We start from the raw sequence: 20,571 nt of genomic DNA, 5'->3' as shown, positions 1-20,571 counted from the left end.
TTGAAGTCTCCCAGCAGGACAACAGAGTCTCCAGTCTCCTGCGGGAGGATGGGCCCATGTCTCCTCTTTGGGCTGTGCCCGGCCAAGCCCCATGGACTAAGGCCCGGCCACCAGATGCTCGCCCTCGGGCACCCTCCCCGGGCCTGGCTCCAGGGAGGGGCCCCGGTAACCCTATCCCGGCAGGGTAAACTGTTCCCTCGATGTTCTCTTCATAAGGGTCTTCTGAATCGCTCTTTGTCTTTTTGCCACTAATCGAATAAATTGAATGTTATTGTTATTTAATTCCTTGTGTCCTATTTTTGGGTCCTCGCGTCTTCAACATACCTTGCCAATACTAAAATGTTGAGTTTTTGGTTGAGACTACTCATTTGGTTCACTGGTACAATTTGAATTTGAACTGGAAATCTGGTGGTTCCAGATGTGTGCAGATGTGTTGCTCGTTTGCAAACTGAGGTGAGCTGAAATTGCGATCCTTTACTGTTTCTGCCCTCATCTAACCACACGTTGAATCCTAGCATTTACCATTTATGGAAACATCTGTAAAAACTGATAATGCACTGACAGTACAATGACAGTAAATTACATTTTCTGCTTTTTACTGGAATATTTCCATTAAAATGTTTCCAGCATCCAACCAGAAGACTCCACGGCAGATCTTGGATATGCTGAAGAGATTATTTCTGAAGAGATTATCAGCAGAGGGAGGTCTGGATTGCCTTGCTCATGCTGTTGTCCCAGTGGCCAAATGTTAATGTTAGAAAATGGATGGATGATTGCATTTGAAATAAAAACTTATAAACCATCTGCAAAATAAAAATATACCTATAAAACTATCCTCTACCTGTATAGCAGTGGTGTTAAGCTTAGTTTGAATAAAGGTCACCCCATCATATGAGACATACTGTATGAATGTTATTGTCATGCTTTATTGCATAGGCTTGTACACTTGCATGAAAAGCCCTCAACCTGTCAACAAAAAGGTGCTGTGCCATTATACCATTTATCCATAAAGATAATGCATTCTGATTACAGCTCTAAAATGAAACTTCTCCACAGCCAACTCACAAGTCTGTTAGATCATCAAGTTTGAATATGACAGCTGGTAGTTGCATGCTAACAAAACCAAACAAATCCTGATGCAAAAGCAAAGTGATGAATATTTAATCGTGTTTCTGCACACTCTTTTTTTATTGCTCAGCCGTGAAATTGTATTCAAATTTTTCAAATTAATTTTACAGTTTCTAACAGCCACTTAGCCTTTTCCTCTGTTTTGATGAAAATTGCTCTTACAGCTCCATCATTTTGGGATCTGGCTTGAAGAAGCGCACTCTGCTGTAGTCGACTGGCACTTTGTGATGCCTTTGTGTGCAGTTTTCAAGTGACGGTGCAAATTATCCTTGAAAACAGTGATTGTCTTGTGGCAAATGAATGCACAGGCCTCTGAAATTGTTCACCTTCAGGATCAACTTCCCTTTGCAGTGTGGATGCGCTTTCTTTTATGTCTGGTGTGTGCACGTGATGCAAAACCATACACACAACACCTAATTTGCAGAGGGCCAGTTTTGGCCCACAGGCCCTTAGACTCACATATGTACTAAAAAGGTCAACACTATATAAAACTGTTTTATTACTCTGCTCCAATGTTAGCATGCTTTACTTACAGATAAAGATTGGTTGCAAGGTAGCTCTTGTTGTGCACACAGGCTAGAATGATAGACTTAAGGGATGACACTGACACCTATAAGCAGGCAGAGGGGTTTCAGTCATACATCAGCAGCACTGACATCTGAATGCAGCTGAGGACAAGACACGACATGGAGAGTTTGCTTTTACTCTATATGCACTTAGCTAATGTCAGCTAATGTTTCCATATGCTCTTGATGTGTGAGTGTGTATGGGTTCAAAGCAACATCTGCAGATACACACACACACACACACACACACAGACAAACAGTCACATCGTACCTATACTGTGCTGTACATACAAAAGGAGATGTTCTGCTCTCCATCGGGTTCTGCTGTTATCCTCAGGCGCTAAGCTGTGGTGTGAGGGGCACCGTGAGCAACAAGCACATACATGCAGAGTATGTCAAGTGTAAGCCTCCACAAAAAGCAAAAAGATTGTGGTTTGAACAGAAAGACAAAACAGCAGAATGCTCTTTACTGTATAAAAATGTTCTTTACTGTACTCAAACTAATCAGGGGATTCAGGTGCCGGAAGTCAAAAACCTTCCAACACAGCTTAGAAATGAAAATCAGTGCTGTGGAGGAGTCAAAGGGTCATATTAATGCTAAATACAGTTAATATTCACTTAAATGTATCTAATTTAATTTATCCAGTTACTTTAAATAAAACAAAAAAGGTCAAAAGGTCAGTGCTAGAAAGCGGCACTTTTGAGTGTACCTCCAACAGGTGCACACGTATATATGCTTTCTGATTCGCTGCCGCTCACAAACAAAAGGTTTAACCAGCTTCTTTGCAAACAGCCAGACCCAGAGATCCCATTTTAATGATGTCACACACGGCCAAGAGTGGAAGTAACAGTCTAAAGTCTGATCTTCTGTCTCACACTGATTCCTTGAACATACAGTAGACCAGCGATGTCAGACTCATTTTATATCACGGAGCAAACACAGCTCACTTTATGGTAAATGGCCTGTATTTATATAGCGCTTTACTAGTCCCTAAGGACCCCAAAGCGCTTTACACATCCAGTCATCCACCCATTCACACACTGGTGATGGCAGCTACATTGTAGCCACAGCCACCCTGGGGCGCACTGACAGAGGTGAGGCTGCCGGACACTGGCGCCACCGGGCCCTCTGACCACCACCAGTAGGCAATGGGTAAAGTGTCTTGCCCAAGGACACAACGACCGAGACTGTCCAAGCCGGGGCTCGAACCGGCAACCTTCCGATTACAAGGCGAACTCCTAACTCTTGAGCCACGATCGCCCCTTTAATCTCAAGAGGGCCAGACCAGTGAAACTCCAACACGCCTACTACACATGTCATTCCTGAGATAGCTTGACTATAAGAAGAGGGTACGGTTTCAGCATCATATCTCAGATAAAGAAATCTTTCAGCATGGCTTTTTGAGCTTAAACTGTAAGAAATGAAAAACTTTATCTACACGGGTGGATGACTGGATGAACACAAGTTAGACTGCAGCACTAAAGCCAGACGCAAACAACACACCAACAACTAAATTGGCACCATGTTGGAAAGACTATGGATTTTCTGGTAACCAGATGTTTGAAGACTGGCAACTTTTTTTTTTGCTATCTGTGTGTGTTTCTGATTAGCGTACCATTATCTCAATAATAGCAAAGAATGCAATAGCACACACTTTGCAGTTAAGGTTTCCTACACTGCACCAAAACACACACACACACATAAAAAGAGGGCACTCAAGGGCACAAACCCCCCACAGAGCATGTGCCCTAGGAGCCTGTCATTACTATCCTTTTATTTTTTTGTAGACTCAAACGTCTCATAGCTCCAACGTCCCTCTAAAAGGTTCGTCTCCACAGAGACAAAACCAGGAAATAATAAGAACAGGGAGGATGGAAGCCAGGGGGAAGAGAAAGGGGCAGACTGTAGAAAATAGGATAGGGAGACCATATGTTTTCTTTCCGCCCAGTTCAGCTGGCTTTGATCAAGAAAACACACTGGATTGTCTCTCCTGCTGTCAGACACACACACACACACAAGTCTGTGCATAAATTTACACAAGCGCTTCGATGAATCCATAATATCAGCGTCAGAGAGAGGGAAGCCTACAAACAGACCTGCGACAAGTGCTTCCGATCTCCTTCGAGGAATCTGCGTCTTATTTGTGATCTTCTCCCTTCTCTTTACCTAAATGAGAGTTTCACTCTCACTGTATGTACAGTGTATGTACAGTGCATACAGTCTGACTCTCATGCAGGCTTCCTCTCAAACGCCGATCAAAGACTGCATCAATATTTGTCAGTCGCAGGGCTCCGGCTCTTCTCGGGTCGATACTTGTTGCTTTATGTGGCTCTGGCCCCTATTATTGTTGGCTGTTGCATCATATGGTAGCTTTGATTTTGGAGAACAAAGGGTGAGCATATTTTTAAACATGGAAAAAATTAAAGCTGTGCCAGAGTCATAAAAAAAATATACAAATGGTGAAAAATCTATCAGCACCTTAACATCAAAGCATGATTTTATTAAAAAAAAAAAAAAAAAACAGATAATAGAGAAATAAATATGATTCCTCGTGTCAGATTATAAGTTGAATGCATTCACTGGAGAGCTGCTGTCCCAGAAAAAAGAAGGAACGCAACGCCGATCTCATGATTTTTCTGTATTTTATCACTTGACCACGGCTCGCAGCTGGCTCAAAGGTTAATCCTGTACATGCATCCTTCATTTTAAAGTGCTTTGTCTGATATTTCAAAATAAAAGCCTGAAATCACCAGTGGTTCAACACGTGTTTCTTGGGGTCCTTTTAGAAACTTTTTATACAACCAGTTACCCAGACAGTTTACACAGCCGGGCAGTAAAATACCCAGGCATCAGCTGATTTGAACTAAACGAGTTTAACTAAAAGCTTTTTTTTTTTTTTCTTGTATTAATGTAGGGCCTTTAAAGTCTTCATATTTTGAGTGCATGTAAATTCCTGTGTTTCCTTAGCATTGTGTTGTTTGGGACAGTGGTTGCTGCTGTCACCTCACAGAAAGAAAGTCCTGAGTTAGAAAACACAAGCCAGCTGTGGGCTTTCTGTGTGATGTTTGCATGTTCTCCCTGTGCCTGTGTGGGCACCCTCTGGCATCCTCCCACAGTCCAAAGACATGCATGTTAGGTTAACTGGTGGTTCAAAAATTGGTTGTAGGTGTGCACGTGAGTGTGAAAGCTTCCCTGTCTCTCTGTATTGGCGATTCAGTGCACTGATAGGAGTGAGCCCAACCTTTTGTTTTATGACAGCTGGGACAAGCTTTAATTGTATAAGTAGATGAAAATGGTTGAGAATGACTTTTCCATCTGAGTAATTTTTCTGTTTTGACATATCAAGCATACTCATGTGGATTCTTTTGTTTTGCTTTTTGGGGACTGGTTCCCCTTCATGCACTAATTGTAATTACCTTAGTCATGCTAACATTTAGCTAAAGACAAAGCACAGCAGAGACCGATGAAAATGTCTTAGTTTTGTTATTATTAAAGTCATACACATATACATATATCCTTCTTGTTTTGGAGGAAATACTTTTCCTCCAAAACAACTTTTTTCTGTGTAAAACAAGTATTAAAAGTCATTAACCTTTTAAATTAGGGTCTTAATGTGTCTTTCTGTTTGCGTAATACCAGTTTCAACTTTCCACATCAGACGTTGCACACTGGACCAAAATTCAGTTCCAGACTATCTTTGCTGTCACACATCATCCTGAAATCAGCAGTGTTCATTGAATAGAAAATGTCTGTACAGATTTCATGGCAATCCATCCAGACATTTTGCTTTGATCTTAAACAAAGTGAACATAATTTTCTCCTGAGGATATATACGGCATTAACTGAGTACAGATGGAGGAAAACTCTGCATTTAGTTATTGAGAGATTGAGTGAATGTTTTCAGGGATTTCTTCGTGGAGTCTTGCATGGCAGATTCTCTTTAAGGTAAGGCAGAACGATACAGTCAATCCTCATCGTCTTATCCCGATATTTGCCTGTGAGCGCTAAACAACAAGGCATTTAAAAAAACAAAGTTGGATAAATATAAACTCACATCTAGTGCCAGATAAGAAGTTCAGGTATTACCAGTTAGTACAAAGATAATACTCTAACTCTAATTCATCCACTAGTTGCCAAAGTGTTTCAGTCTAACAGGGCAGGCCGACCCCCACACTGACACTCCCAGCCCTTATAAGTACAACATCTTTCACCAGCAGTCATTTTAACATGAAACAGAAGGTAAACCCAGGTGTTGCTCAGTTTATCCAAGGTTTACTTCTGAAAGCAGAGCCTTTACTAAGGTGCTCAGTACCACCTGTGTCTGCCTACTCCTTAATAACTGATGCTGAGAAAAGGGTGAATCTGTTGCATTCCCATAGGTTATGTCAGTGGTGTAAGTCAGTCAGACTGTAACAGCAAAACCTCAAACTGAAAAAATGGCTAAACAGACTGTGTCAGGCTGATAGTTATCAGTTACACAGTGAGGAAGGGTAGGCGTCAGAAACACCTCAGGCCACGCTGCTCTGAGGTCTGAGCTCATAATTTAAACAAAACCTGTTGGACAGCCAGGTGCGTGACCTTTTCCTACCATGAGAAAAATATCAAGAGTGACCAAAGGCTGTTAAAAAATACAAGAGTTTGTTCGTTAATTGGAAAAGAGCTGATGAGGTAAACAAAAGAGTGTTTGTTCATGTGTTTTCACTCTTTGTGAATCTGTGTTTCTCTTCGCTTCAGTGGGATATTTTCTAATAAACTCTTATTTACAAGAACATCTTGAGACACGCTCAAGATGCCTCCAGGTCAGGTTTATAACCTGAGTTTGACCTGAGATGACCTTCTGGTCCAGAGGTTACATTAGTCAGCTTAGAAATGACCTTCACAGATAAGGTATGTGAGTATGTGTGTGTTACTACTTTACACTGCGATGGAGGATAATGAACCTTGAAATATGGCATCGTAAGTTTTTTCTTAATCTCCAACACAAAGGCAGATGCTATTAAAGGTTATTGAGACATAACACAAATAGTTTTATGCTTTCTCAGCATCTTCTCAGACGGAGCACGTGAAGACAACATGGTGGAGTGTTTGCCAAGTCACCTGCTCGCTACTCCTGGGGGGATTTCAAATGAAACCATCATTAAATGAGGAAAACAAGAACAGTTAGAAGATGAAGAACACAGTTCAGCCTGGACTTTTTTAAGCCTATCCTTCATTTTCTGAAGCATTTTATGTCCCTGAGAAGCACTTTAAAGTGTGACTGACTAAATTAGCTCATCTTCAGCTGTTCCCTTAGTTTACATGATCTTAATCCAATATCCAACACTGGACTTGTTTTGTTATAAGTGCCATTTCCAGATTTAAGAATGAAGCTCAAACACAGGTGATGATGTCCTCATGTCTTTAAGCTAAAGTGAACAAAAAGCCGTTCAAGCGCTCAAAGAAAAATGTTCCAAAACACCTAAAGACACACTGAGGTGAATTGTTGGCTAATGACTTAAAGGTCAAAAATTCATTTTGAAGCAGGACTGTGTTACTGAGCAAAAAAACTTGTTTTCACAAGTTTTAAGAAGCCACGGGAAAGTATGTGGCCTCACTTGACTAAGGTTCAGTCAGTCTTGGCTTAGCAGGTTAAAACAAACTATTTCTTTGCACTTCACTGAGTTCCTCAGAGGAGCTGTATGATGTCAGTAACCATAAAATGGACTGTTGGAGGCTTTTCTCATTCTGTAAAATAAAAAGAAGCTCACTTGAGCTTGTGCTGGTGATGAACATCGTCCACCCTGGGCTCTAAAAGCCCTGGACAGTTAAAGTCCTCCACATATGGTTCTGGTGCAGCTCCAGGAGCTGCTGCAAGGATCTCCAGTTTAAGTTCAGTACAGCTCACTTTAATTTGCCTCAGTCTGTTCCTCATTACCCAGCTGTATGGGCTAAACACCCCGTAAGCTGTGCTATGAGAGAACAGACAGATGCAGCAGGTATGGACTAACAAGTCTGGACATATAGGCCGACATCTTACCAATGTCTAGCAAATGTGCAGTGGGCTCGAGAAAGGTGATTCAGTTCAATAAGCCTTAGGTCTGCATAACACAGAGGAATGACATTATACCTCAAAAGGAGGCCAAAGAAAATGACTAGAAGACGTATTTATGGATAAGAGTTTTAGGAAGTTTTGAACCAAACAAGTGGCTGACGGTGCATTTTCTGTAAATGCATGAAAACAGGATCGAGGATGGGCTAAAAAGGACACTCAGACTTGGCTCATGAGACTTGGAGGGCAGGCGGTGACAAGTTATGTGACAAGGTTAGAGGAGGAGAGATAAGGAGGGAGGATCCAATTCAACTTTTTTATACATCGTTTAATTGGGTAACTGAAGTTAGAGGATCAGTTATTAACACAAGATAAACTAATAAACAAGCGTGGATGCTTCATCCTACCTGCTCCTGAGGTGTGCAGCGAGGCGACGAGCAGCAACAGCAGCCACGTCAGGCGCACTTGGCTCCATCGATCCATCATGAATTTATTAACGAAACACTTCCGTCGCGGCTGCTCTTCGCTCCTCTGGACACGGCTCTGACTCTGCACCAGAGAGCTTCAACAGTCTGGCAGCGCCCGTGCGTCTTAATGCGCAGCTGTAATTAAGAGCGCGCATGCATAAAAGCGGACTCAGCTGATTACAGGTGATACCCAGGAGCCCGCACACCGCTCTCTTTGCTCTTTGACTTCTGGGTGGACGGATGAAAACGGCAGACCGGTGATGAAGAGCCCCTTGATCTGGGGGAAGGTGTTTCTAACTTCACCCGCAGAGAACTCCTCACTTTCTCTCCCCTCCCTCCCCTCTCCTCCTCTGCAGGGCGACCCCTCCCTCCCTGCCTCCCCGGAGACTCCTTCTAGGCTCGTGGGGCTGTGCTCAAACCATAATTACTGCGCGTGTCACTCTTAGCATCAATACTGGATGAGTGATTTAGGGATTATGTGATGTCTCTGTGATTTGGCGCGCCTGTGTGCCCTGCGTGCACGAGCACAGATTGCAATACAGCGATGGCACGCACGAGCACATGCACACTTTTTTGTTATTAGACTTTAATATTAATAATAACCTACCGGGGGGGGGGAACTGCTCTCTTTTACAAACACGAGTGTGCCACTTTGCACTGACTGCTCCCCCCCCTCTGAAGGCACACATACACAGCATGCTAGGACAGGACAGCGGTGCTGCCCAACTAATAAAAATATGCCGCTGCAGATTCCAAATTCCAGTGCCTGTCTGTCTTTGCCCACCCCACGCTCTCTTCAGACGCACACCATAGCCTTCTCACATGTGCACGATAAAAGAAAAATAGGCTCCCTGATTTCTGCAGAAACTTATCAAAAGTTAAAGCAGCTCACTGGGAGTACAAGAAGTTTATGAATGAAGAAGTCTAACAGACTGCGAACTCCGCACATGCGCACACACATGCTTCATTTGCATTTGTTATGTCTAAAAGATGTGTATTTTTCTTTCCTTTTTTTTGTGTATGTGCATGCAAATTTTTGACCAAATTTCAACGGATATTGTCATAAAAAGTGCACAAGGGTGATTTTCTACTATAATTAGTATTATTGTTATTATTGTTATTATTTATGGCGTGATCTGGCTGCAGGTTTTCCACAAATCTGGAATCCCATTACAGTTTTTGTGATTGGGCTTAAAATAAATTCAGTTTTATTCTATTTTATTTCTACAGAAACACTTTTGGCAACATACTGTAAGTTATCTCAGAGAATTACAAAGTATCAGAAGGAAAGAGCAATTATTTCCTTTGTAAGCACAATTTTTGGCACGTTGCTTATGATCAGATTCTCAGAGGGAAATGATCTCATATTTAAAGGCACTTGTGATATTATTAGTCATAATTATTAGGAGCTCTTCAAGTAACAGCACTGTTTTGGCAACAAGACTCAATTGGATTCTGGCACACATGCATGCTGATTTTCTGGAGAAGAGAATAGATTCCAGGCATATTTCCCAAGTCCCTGTACCTCCTGCTTCAGGTAGGTTGTCTTAAATGTATGACTGGAAGCTACTGTCTTGTGTTGAAGTGCGTGTGTGTATATGTTTGTGCTCCAAAATAAAAAAGAATCCACACCATTGTGTTAATGGTCTTATTTCTTTGTCTTAGAACAAAAGCTAAAGTAAATTGATCAGACTCAACAACTTAATGCACAGCTGGAACCTCAACTGGAATCTGGAGTAGTCACAATGAATAACCCATCTCCCCCCACAACTCCTCACTACAGAGGGGGCTGAGCTCCTTCTCCTTCTTTACCCTCTCTGCCATGAAGAACGCATCAGGAAATCATTCATACCATTCTCTAAAAAACACTCCGTGCTCTCCTTTTTGTGACAGGTAAACACACCTGTCAGGCTTCCACAGTTTCCACACACATTTACAAATTTTTGTATCAAACATTTTTGCTGTTCTTCTTAGATTAGTGGTGTACATTTATTAATGCCATTTACACTATTTGCTAGAATTCTCTTTACACTGAAAAAAAGGGATTGGCCAGCTTTTGGATTTACATAAGCATCTTGCGTGTATTTAACACAAGTGCCTCATGCTTTAAAGCTAAGTGTCACTATATAGTGTAGAAACTACATGATATGCAGAGAGGCTAGATTAAATTGTTCATATCATGTTCGAGTGCAGTCAATAACTTACTACGACACTGCACGGGATTTCAGTCTCACGCGCTTTGGATCATGGTTTCAGGAAGGCATCCATCTCAGTCAAGTTGAGCAGTCGCCTCTACTTTTTTTGGTATACCGTAAAAGGTAAATTGGGTGGTTGTTACATTAAAAAAGTCTAACTTGTAATTTGAACACAATAATTTCATGTTTCTATGAACGTAATTAAATCATGAAGGATCTGTGTGAAATTCAACAACTTAATTTGTTCTTGTTGACATTACATGATACAATCTAGTAAGAGTGCTTAGTTTCTGAACTCATGAAATTCACAAGATCACGCGAGATGTCAAACTGCAGGAAAATCACTGGAGTTATAAGAGGCAGACAACTACACACACACCACGTGCATGCTATTGCTATTTATTGTGGATTAACCTGTCAAGGACAAAAACATACAAAAAAATTCTGCATCAAGCCTTGAAATCATAGCTTTCCTACTTTTGTTAAGTCTGGATTGGTGGCGTGGTGGTTAGTGCTGTTGCTTCACAGTAAGAAGGTCCTGGGTTCAAATCCACATTCTGGCTAGTTTGCAGGTTTCTCCCTGGGTATTCTGGTTTCTTCCCACAGTTAAAAGTCGTGCAGTTGTTAGAGTTAGGTTAACTGGTGATTCTAAATTACCTGTCAATGTAAGCGCAAATAGTGGTTTGCGATAGACTTGTGAGCTGTCCAGGGTGTACCCTGCCTTGTAACTATCACTTCAGGGTTATTTCCCAACCCCCCTGCAACCAGGATAAAGATAGAAGGAAGTTGTATATCCATTCAGTTTTCATGGTAACCAGACTCTAGACTTTGAACATTATGTAATATGAAGACAACATGTCGTACTTAAGTGACCAAGTAGTATTGGGGTAAAAGTTATTGAATAGTGTTGAAATAAAATGACAAAATTGTGAAGGATTAAAATATTCCAAGAGCTCAACTTACTTCATTTAAACATGTTTCAATCGCGTTTTATGAACACAAAATGCACATGTTTATTGAATATGAAAAAGTTGTGTTGATTTAACTCAGTTGTTTAAGTTTCTGCCAAAGCAAAACATTTGTGTGCAACCAATGTCCACTATTGAATCAAGTAAATCCAACATGGCCTTTTTTTCAGTTTACTGTATATAACATTTTGCACTGCCTCACATATAAGGCCTTCAGTATGGACAATTGGTACTTTTGTCAAAGTTGTTTTTATTGTAGATTATACTATTTTTATCCTTTGTGCTGCTAGCGCAACACTGCCCTTTATATTTTGATTACATTTCAGTAATTTAAGTTTATCTATTGAAAGTAATCATGTTGACCACTGGGAGTCGCCAAATTTCTTGGTGGAGGTCTACACAAGCTGACATCTAAACTTAACACAAAAAGTACAAAAACTTGTGTTTGGTGGATTATTTCTTTGTTGTAACAATGCTTCTTAGCAACAAAAATTACACCATTGGAAAGTCTTTTTATTTCCCCTAAAATGGTGTCACATTTATTAGAAAAATGCATTTGTGGGTTGAGCAGCAAAGTTGAGTATCTGAGTTGCGCCCATGAAGAACTTGCCAAACTTCTCTGCCAGTACCAAAAAGCTTGTTCTGCTGTTGACTTTTGTTTGAACTTCTGGTACCCCAGGTGCTGACATTCAGGCTCCTGACTGACACCAGCAGCAGAACCCTGCTACAGTTGGTGTCTGCTCCACGCAGACACATGGCACAGACACATGTGACTGATCTGGACATGGCTCATGCCACAGGGTAACCTGAAAATGGTGTTCTGCAAAGCCAAGCTACAGCATTTTTTGAATCTCCAAACTGAAGGCCAGGTTCCATATAATGGATGTGAGACACACGCCACAAAGTGGGCGTGCCAAGAAGACCAATTCCTCAACTTGTCAGCACTTAGGAACTGTAGGGAGTCTTTTACAGATTTGCAGTGAAGGTTTCCAGGACAAAGAGAAAACCAGACAATCCAGAACAGACTGCACACAGATAATCTCTGGTCTCATAGAGCTGTCAGGAGGCCTGCCATAACTGCCCTTCACTGTCAGGCCCGTTTACACTGGTGTCACCAACATGTGCACTGGAACCTGAAGCTGTGGAGGAACGTTATGTTCAGTGATGAGTCCAGATTCTGCTGGATCATGGGGTCGAAGTGTGGAGAAGACACAGAGAACACTATGCTGATTGCTGCACTGATAGAATAACAGCTTTTGGTGGAGGCAGTGTGACAGTGTGTGGCAGCATCTCCCTCACTGGAAAAATAGGGCTCATCTTTACTGGAAGCAATCTCAGTGCAGAGAAATATCAAGATGAGATGGCAACCAGTGGCAATCCCATATCTCCACAGTCTGAGACTCAACTCTCTCCTCTAAGATGACAAAAACCTGCTCACACACAGTGGGGTTTTTCAGAGACTGCCTCCAGAATTTGGGATTGGAGAGGATGGAACGGAGCGACCTCAACCCCACTGAACACTTATGGGATCACAACCTGTTTGTGCCAGAGTGACCAAAACAACCGTACTGGGTGATGTGACAAATGCTGGTTGAAGAATGAGACAGTAGTAGTTGCAATGATGAGGTGACAGGCTGCTGTGGTTGTGTATGGTTCTTCCACATGCTACTGTCCTTTTTTTCAGTTTTAACAGTTATATTATGCCTGCAAAGCTGTTGGATAATCCCAGTCTTCATGCATTGTGTGGTGTGTGGCCTGTCCATGTGACTCCCTTTCTGAGTTTATCCTCTTATAATGGCTTTCATCTGAAAGTATCACTCATCCTGCTGAGCTGCTTGTCTGCTAGTATCAGTTTGAGCAGAGCCATGGAGAGACATGGGCAGAAAGTGGTGCTGATCACAGGCTGTTCCTCCGGCATCGGCCTGAGGATTGCCGTAATGCTGGCCGAGGATGAAAAGCAGCGCTATCACGGTGGGTACATGAGTGAGGAAGGTAGATGATACCTATATATTAGATTTTAACTGGTCTGGCATGTGAACAGGCTACAGTTGTGTTAAAAGACATAGGGAAACAGACAAAGTTCAGTGAAATAATTAAAAACTAATATAATTTATCACAGGAGCTTTATCCTCTACTGTCTTTTTTTTTAGTGTTGTTAAGTTGTAAAATGATCGTGTTTGTAATGCAACACTCTTAAAAAACAAATAAGTCTCTTACAAAGCTATTGGCTGAAATTTTTACTCAGTGTAGAACCTGGAGGTCAAAGTTGACCTTCTTTGGAGCTCTTTGCTTCAGAAATGCAAAAGCGGAGGTGCAAATACCAATGATTTGAGGATATTTAAAGGAAATGGTTCATGTCCTCATCAACAGTATTCTGCCACATATATCATATATATTTACTGAAGAGAACTGCTGTCATTTTCTCAGGTTATCGCCAAAAAACCTGTTAGCTCTACAAAACAGATCTCCAGTACTTGCACAGCTTGTTACAGACATGTGCGCCAGCATGAGAAGCAATTTTTTGCCAGTCTGCACTGAAATACAGCGCGTCGAGTTTTGCCAGAGAAACTAAGACTCTGCAGCATCAGACCAGATCTAATCCAAATCAAAGCTGCGTGCACTCCTTCAAAGGCTGCCTCCTACGCCCTCTCTGTTACATCCAATACCAAACTGTAGGAACACACGGCCTGTGTTAAAAATCATTACATCACCCAGTCACAGCTAATTATATATGTATGTAATGCTGCCTTTCTACTGTTCCATTTCTCCTGCTAGTCATATTAATGCCTCTCTGTGTCTTTTGATACTATTAAACAGTCATAAACAATGATATCATAGCATGGGAAAAATGCATACTTATACTCTGCTGCTGTAACAAAGCAAATTTCTTAACTGTGGGACTATTAAAGGCTATCTTGTCTTATCTTATGTTAAATGGTAAATGAACTGGTTCGTATATAGCACTTTTCCAATTTGATCGAGCACTTAGAGTGCTTCATACAACATGTCACATTCACTCAATCACACAGTGATTAATGTATTGGGAAACTCAAAAGTAGACTTTGGCATCCAGAGCAGTGAGAGATCAAATCACCAACCTTCAGATTACATGTCCTGCTCTACCTCTAGAACCATAGCCAAGAATTACTTGTTCAGAGGATGAAAAATGTAACTAGAAAGATTATGGACTTCGAAGCGGTCAGTGATTGTCAGTGGTGCTCAGGGTATTGCTCCAACATTAAGGACAGAAACTGCATTTTGCAGTGAAAGGAAACACTCTCCTAGCTCGCTACATGCTGCTGTGTAGATGTCTGTGTTGCCAATTTCGACCTTAGTCTCTCTTAAAACATCAGACAACAGGTAAAAAGAGGAAGCCAGCCACAGTTAGTGTAATAATTGCTTTATTCAAGGATCTCACGGACGAGGCTGTGAAGGCTGACCGGGCTATTTTTGGAGCAGGCAGGTGATGTGTCATGGCAAGGCTAATGCCAGTCTGCATACTATGCATCATCACAGAAAGCTACTTAAGGTTTATCATTACTATGGTGGCTATCTATAGCATAGATTCCCCTTCTGCTATTTAGAAAGTGACAACTAATAAATAAGTCATGTTTGAATCATGAAAAGTAGGCATGTGCGCACAGGATGAAGGCCATGTGTGTGGACTTTATCCTGTATGTTTACCTATAGGATATAGCCAACCTCTGTGAGCTTATAGATCTTCCAGCTCCTGAGTTCCAGTGTGATCAGGTGTTTTGTCAGCTAAGATGATGATCATCTCTGATGGCTGGAGTGAAGTCGTGACATTATGTTGCAAAAACTTCAGTTGTTTGTCAAGGGCAACATGCAGTTGCCAATTCAAGTTTGTAGAGAGAAGCCCCGTCCTTGTTTTTGGCTTGAGGCAGGGTTTCTCTCCAGTTTTCACAGAGGAGGTCTTCTTTATAGCACGATGGCTCTAGCTGGATGGGGTGGCAGTGGCTAAACTCAGCAAACCAAAGTTTTTGCCACTTCTCAGCACGACTGCATTTCCATGTCCTTGCGAAATCATCACTGGGAACTTGTTCCTGCTTTTGATATGACTGTGTAAACATTTATTGTTTCTTTCTTTTGTTGTAATTTTAATATGTGTGTCTGAAACAGATGACAGAAACAAATGAGACACTGAGTCTCAGTGGGATTACCTATAAATAATGGTTAAATAAAAATGTCGCGTTTCTGTGGCAATCTTGTTTTTGCAAAGCTGATAGAGATGAAACAAATCACAGAATGAGGCTAAGATAACAAAACATGTGAACATTAATCCCAGCTTATTATTTTTTGTCTTTTTTCTCTTTTCTGTCACCATGTTGTCTGCAGTAATAGCTACGATGCGTGACCTGAAACGTAAAGATAATCTGGTGAAAGCTGCTGGGGATTTGTACGGCAAAACTGTTTTTGTGGCTGAACTGGACGTCTGCAGTGACGAGTCGGTGAAACAGTGTGTCGACAGCATCAAAGATCGACACATAGACATCCTCAGTGAGTACAACGAAGGCATCACTATACTTTGATACTATACTATATCACCTTTTCTTCAATTCATCCTTTTTCTCCAAACCAGTAAGTAATGCAGGCATCGGCCTGGTGGGTCCAGTGGAGAGCATCCCTATGGACGAGATGAACAACGTCTTTGAGACCAACTTCTATGGATTCGTTCGTCTGATCAAGGAGGTGATGCCTGACATGAAGAATAGGAGAGCGGGACGCATCATAGTGATCAGCAGTGTGATGGGACTCCAAGGTGAGCAGACGTAGACGTATGAAGGGAGAGGAGGTGTGGCGGGGGAAGTAACACGTCTGTCAGCTTCAGTTTGACGGTTAGGCGGGTGGACAGCAGGCTAATGGAAGTGCGGACATATGAAGAGACTAATGTGTATGACTTCAGAAACATGTGTGAACAGCCGATCTGTGAGGTTACATGTACGCTTTGTTTTTCACAGGGGTGGCGTTTAACGAGGTATACGCAGCTTCCAAGTTTGCTCTTGAGGGCTTCTGCGAGGGTCTGGCTGCGCAGCTTTTGAGTTTTAATGTCATGTGAGTACAACTGACTGTTAAAAAGACAGTAATCAGTGGCTGTGAATAAAAGATGAACAAACAAACTTTGAGGTTACCCATTAGTCACTGAATTTCCATTAGTTTGGGAAGCCTCAAGCTGAAAGTTTTTTCACCGTCACACTGTTGACATTTTGAAGGCAAAGCATGGGGTGGAACTGATTTAGGAACATTACATTTCAGTGTAGTAATCTGTCAAGGTAAGCCCGCCTGTAGAGAGTATAAAAGATGGATGTAGACTCTGTGACATTATCCAGGGATTTTGGACTCCACAAAATGCTGCAAAAAAAAAACTTCTTGGATGGCCTGTACCAAACAGCAAATCAAAATATTACTCAGATTATCCATTAAATAAAGCTTCAAAAGGCTCCAATAGCACACACATGGTGCAGAAGTTCGGTTTAATGCACTGAAGTAGTGACCGTCTAGCAGGCTGTAAGTACCTGTGCTGGGATACCTGTCAATCAAAGAGGCCTCCCCCTAATTCCAGCATCAAGTAGGATAAGCTGCAAAAGTAAAAAAAAATATACAAATAACTGCTTCATGTTACTGTTTTGGTTGGTACACTACTACTTTGGTGCAAACTGAAATGTTCAACAAATATTCAACATTATCGTGACATTTTGTCCAAACATTTATGGTCCCAAGAGGATCCGTCTAATAACCTCGAGACATTTCACAAAAAACAATAAATATCAACGTAATGGCCGAGCTAAGGAACATTTCAGGGATCAACAGGCATGTTAGATGACTTACTCTAAAAAAAACTTACATGGCAATCCACTGTCCAAAAATTTTGTTAGTTGAATTTCAATCTGAAAAAAGGGATTAAACAAATAACTGATAAAACCAACAGAACAGCATAAGAATGTTTTGGTTTGGGGGTTTTTTCCCTCCTTTTTTCATTCAAAACAGTTTAACTATCCAGTTGTGTCAAAAATCCGAGCAAACTTGTGTTTAAAACAGTGAAAGCTCATTTTAATCTATTTAACTAAGCCATGTGGTTTACTTCTTTGTTGTGTGTTTTTCTCTCCGTAGATTATCAATGCTGGAGCCAGGCCCCGTGCACACAGAATTTGAGTTAAAGATGATTCAGGGCATGAAAGAGAAGGAGTGGCCTAGTGTTGATCCCGACACAGTGAATTACTTCAGGAATTTCTATCTCCCTGGTGCTGTGGATATATTTGAGATACTGGGACAAACACCTGATCACATTGCCAAAGTAAGTTCATAAACTGTGTCATTATGACTCACTCAGTCTAATCCATCTGACTCCTTTTGGATTAATCCTTTAAGTCTGACTGCAGATGGTGTCTTTCCATTTGTCTTATCTTTCTTTGTAGCGTACAATGAGCATGATCGAAGCCAGCAATCCATATTTCCACAATCTGACCAGCCCGCTGTACTCACCCATTTTAGCGCTGAAATATGGCGATGAAACTGGACACCTGTCTCTCCAGGCCTTGTACTGCATGCTCTTTACCCTGCGTCCTTTGATGAACGTCGGCATGCCCGTCCTGAAGTGCCTCACCTTTGGGTTCGTGAGGAAATGGAGAATTTCACCAAACTAGTGTGCAACAGTCTGAATAATAACACAAACACTATGAGTGTCTACTTTTGGGCTTTTGCAAAAAATGCATTTTGCTAATATGAACAACCCAAAGTTGCAAATCAATCGCAAATAAAGAAGACGATAAGAAATCTAATCTTACACTAACATTTTCAACGAGTTTTGTCACTTTTCACATTTCACGCTGTTGATATGCAGTCTGCATTGTAGTGAAGAGAAATACACTATACTCCCAAAAGTATTCACTTATCCTCCTTTGCATTCATATCACATTAAGTGACATCACATTCATAATCCATAGTGTTCAATATGATGCTAGTCCACTCTTTGAAGTTATAACAGCTTCAACTCTTCTGGGGAGGCTTTCCACGAGGCTTAGGAATGTGTTTCTGGGAATTTTGATCATTCTTCCAGAAGCACATTTCTAAGGTCAGACAATGATGTTGGATGAGGAGGCCAGTCAAGGTTTTCTACACCCAACTTCAATGTCTTATCGGACCGAGCTTTCTCCACTAGTGCTCAGAGATGTTAGAACAGTTCCCAAAATCAGCTGGAAGCATGAAATTATCCAAAATATCTCGGTATGCGGAAGCATTAAGAGTATATTTCACTGGAACTAAGGTGCCGAGCCAAACTCCTGAAAAACAAAGCCACACCATAATCCTCCCTCCACCAAACTTTACACTTGGCACAGTGCAGTCAGACAAATACGGTCCAAACTCACATTTTCACCACTGCATCCAACGCTTTGCATTCTGCATTCTGTTAATGTAAAGCTTGGATGGAAACCCTTTCCATGAAGCTCTCTACATACTGCTCTTGAGCTGATCTGAAGGCCACATGAAGTTTGGAGGTCTACACACTCTGCAGAAAGCTGGCGACCTCCGGACACTATACTCCTCAGCATCCACTTTTACATGGCCTCCCACTTCGTGGCTGTCTTGGTTTGGTTCCCAATCACTTCCACTTTGTTATACTACCGCTAGGAGTTGGCTGTGGAATATTTAGTAGTGAGGAAATTTCACAACCTTATTTGTTGCACAGGTGGCATCATGTCACGGTACCATGCTCGAATTCACTGAGCTCCTGAGAGCGAGCCATTCTTTCACAAATGTTTGCATGTGCATGTAGTAATTCAAGAATTTGGATCACTGAGTGAATACTTTTGACAATATAGTGTATCTATGTTCTCCTTTATAGGATGTTATGTTTCTGAATATAAAGAAACTGTAGCCCAGTTCAGTTTAATTGATGCAGATTTTAAAGGATGTTATCCTATGCAGACTGCTAAACGAGCAGGATTCACGCTTACAAGACAACATAGCATTGCTTTACTTCATTGTTTTATCCTCATCAGTCCAAGACACTCTAATTTGTTCAGAGAGAACTCCATCACGTCTGTAGCCTGATCTGTAGCCACTGCATCATTGTTTGATTTCTTTTTCTCATCAGTATATTAAAGTAAACATCTTTGGGATTAAACATGGCAAATTATGTCTTTCAAAACTGTGCTAGCTGCTTCTCGCAGTCTTCAGAAAACACGGCTCTGTACAAAACCCGTCTATCTTTCCACTAATAAAACTGTAATAGTAATCTATTTTAATAAGATTATGCAATAAAATCACCTCGTGTCACCTATTATCATTAAGGATTTTTAATTAATAAATAAATAAAATATTGATTAATTATTAATTTATTAAGTTATTTAAGTCATTCAAAGTTTTTGTTACATTATTTGCATTTTTAGCCCAGTTAAAATACTTTGGCCTCGTTTGGATTTTTTTGTAGGCAGCTTGCTAGTTGGGTAATTTTTTTACTGCTAATAATTTAAGACGTTCAAAGAATTTCAGCAGGCTGAAAAAAATTAGTTTGGCAGCAATTTGATGCATTTTATTTTTACTGATATAAGCTAAACGTGATTTTGTAAGTTTAACAGTTAGCACGGGCGCTGTGGTAGGCTTGTTGTGAGCTAGTTAGTGATGCTACACACTTGTGTTGCTCTCATTGTCAATATGTTTGACAATATTTTTGAGTCTCCACAGAGGCCCAGAGTTGCTGATAATATCAAAATTAAATCTGGAAATGTAATGTTGTCTTTTGAGATTTTAGCATAAGACTGACAATGATATCAAACTGAAGATTTAAAGTTTTATATCCATTGCAGATTGAGAGCTCTGGAGCCTGAAAACTTTAAATAAAATGTTCGACTTATAAACACAACAGCAAAGGTTTCATAGAAGCACAATTTATTATTTTCATTTTACAGCAGGACCCAGAATCTGCTTTGTTATCAATAGCTATAATTACCCTGGAGGGGGGTAATGGATGAGGGAGATCATCAGGACCAAGCTGGGCCTGGATTCCTGGGTCCAGAGGTTTAGAGCCGCTTTCTCCCTCTCTTTCTTCACCGCTATCCTGTGCCAGATGTTCTGTTGACCAAGTGAGGTAGAAATCATGTCAGAAACATCTTCACCAGCAGCCTCCTCAGAGGGAAATCGTCTTCAGGCGTCCACCATAGATCCCCCACTGATGTTGAACAAAAACAGCACTTTTTGAA

General features: G+C 41.1%; 2 protein-coding genes across 3 annotated transcripts in view; one reads left to right on the top strand and one right to left on the bottom strand.

Moving 5' to 3' along the window:
• Positions 1–8,499, bottom strand: part of LOC146667716 (uncharacterized) — a 50,742-nt gene extending 42,243 nt beyond the window's left edge. The window contains exon 1 of the mRNA XM_085409383.1: positions 8,131–8,499. Within this exon, the coding sequence (XP_085265509.1) occupies positions 8,131–8,209 (79 nt within the window). The 5' untranslated portion in view covers positions 8,210–8,499. The remainder of the gene's footprint in view (positions 1–8,130) is intronic.
• Positions 8,500–13,218: 4,719 nt separating this feature from the next.
• On the top strand, positions 13,219–18,015 carry LOC146667715 (retinol dehydrogenase 8-like). Of its 2 annotated transcripts, none has more exons than XM_085408512.1 (6): positions 13,219–13,324; positions 15,710–15,871; positions 15,954–16,133; positions 16,333–16,426; positions 17,483–17,666; positions 17,788–18,015. In XM_085408512.1, the coding sequence occupies exons 1-6, from the start codon at positions 13,219–13,221 to the stop codon at positions 18,013–18,015; spliced, it is 954 nt and encodes a 317-aa protein (XP_085264638.1). The 2 variants fall into 2 exon arrangements, with proteins under 2 accessions (XP_085264638.1, XP_085264637.1); XM_085408511.1 differs by having other exon boundaries at positions 13,219–13,345.
• Positions 18,016–20,571: the final 2,556 nt, after the last annotated feature.

This window comes from Rhamphochromis longiceps, linkage group LG6 (assembly GCF_057381845.1).
Source record: "Rhamphochromis longiceps isolate RC_006_pf linkage group LG6, R_longiceps_female_GT1.1, whole genome shotgun sequence".
NCBI classification, from domain to species: Eukaryota; Metazoa; Chordata; class Actinopteri; order Cichliformes; family Cichlidae; genus Rhamphochromis; species Rhamphochromis longiceps.
This window is presented reverse-complemented; position numbering and strand designations above follow the sequence as displayed.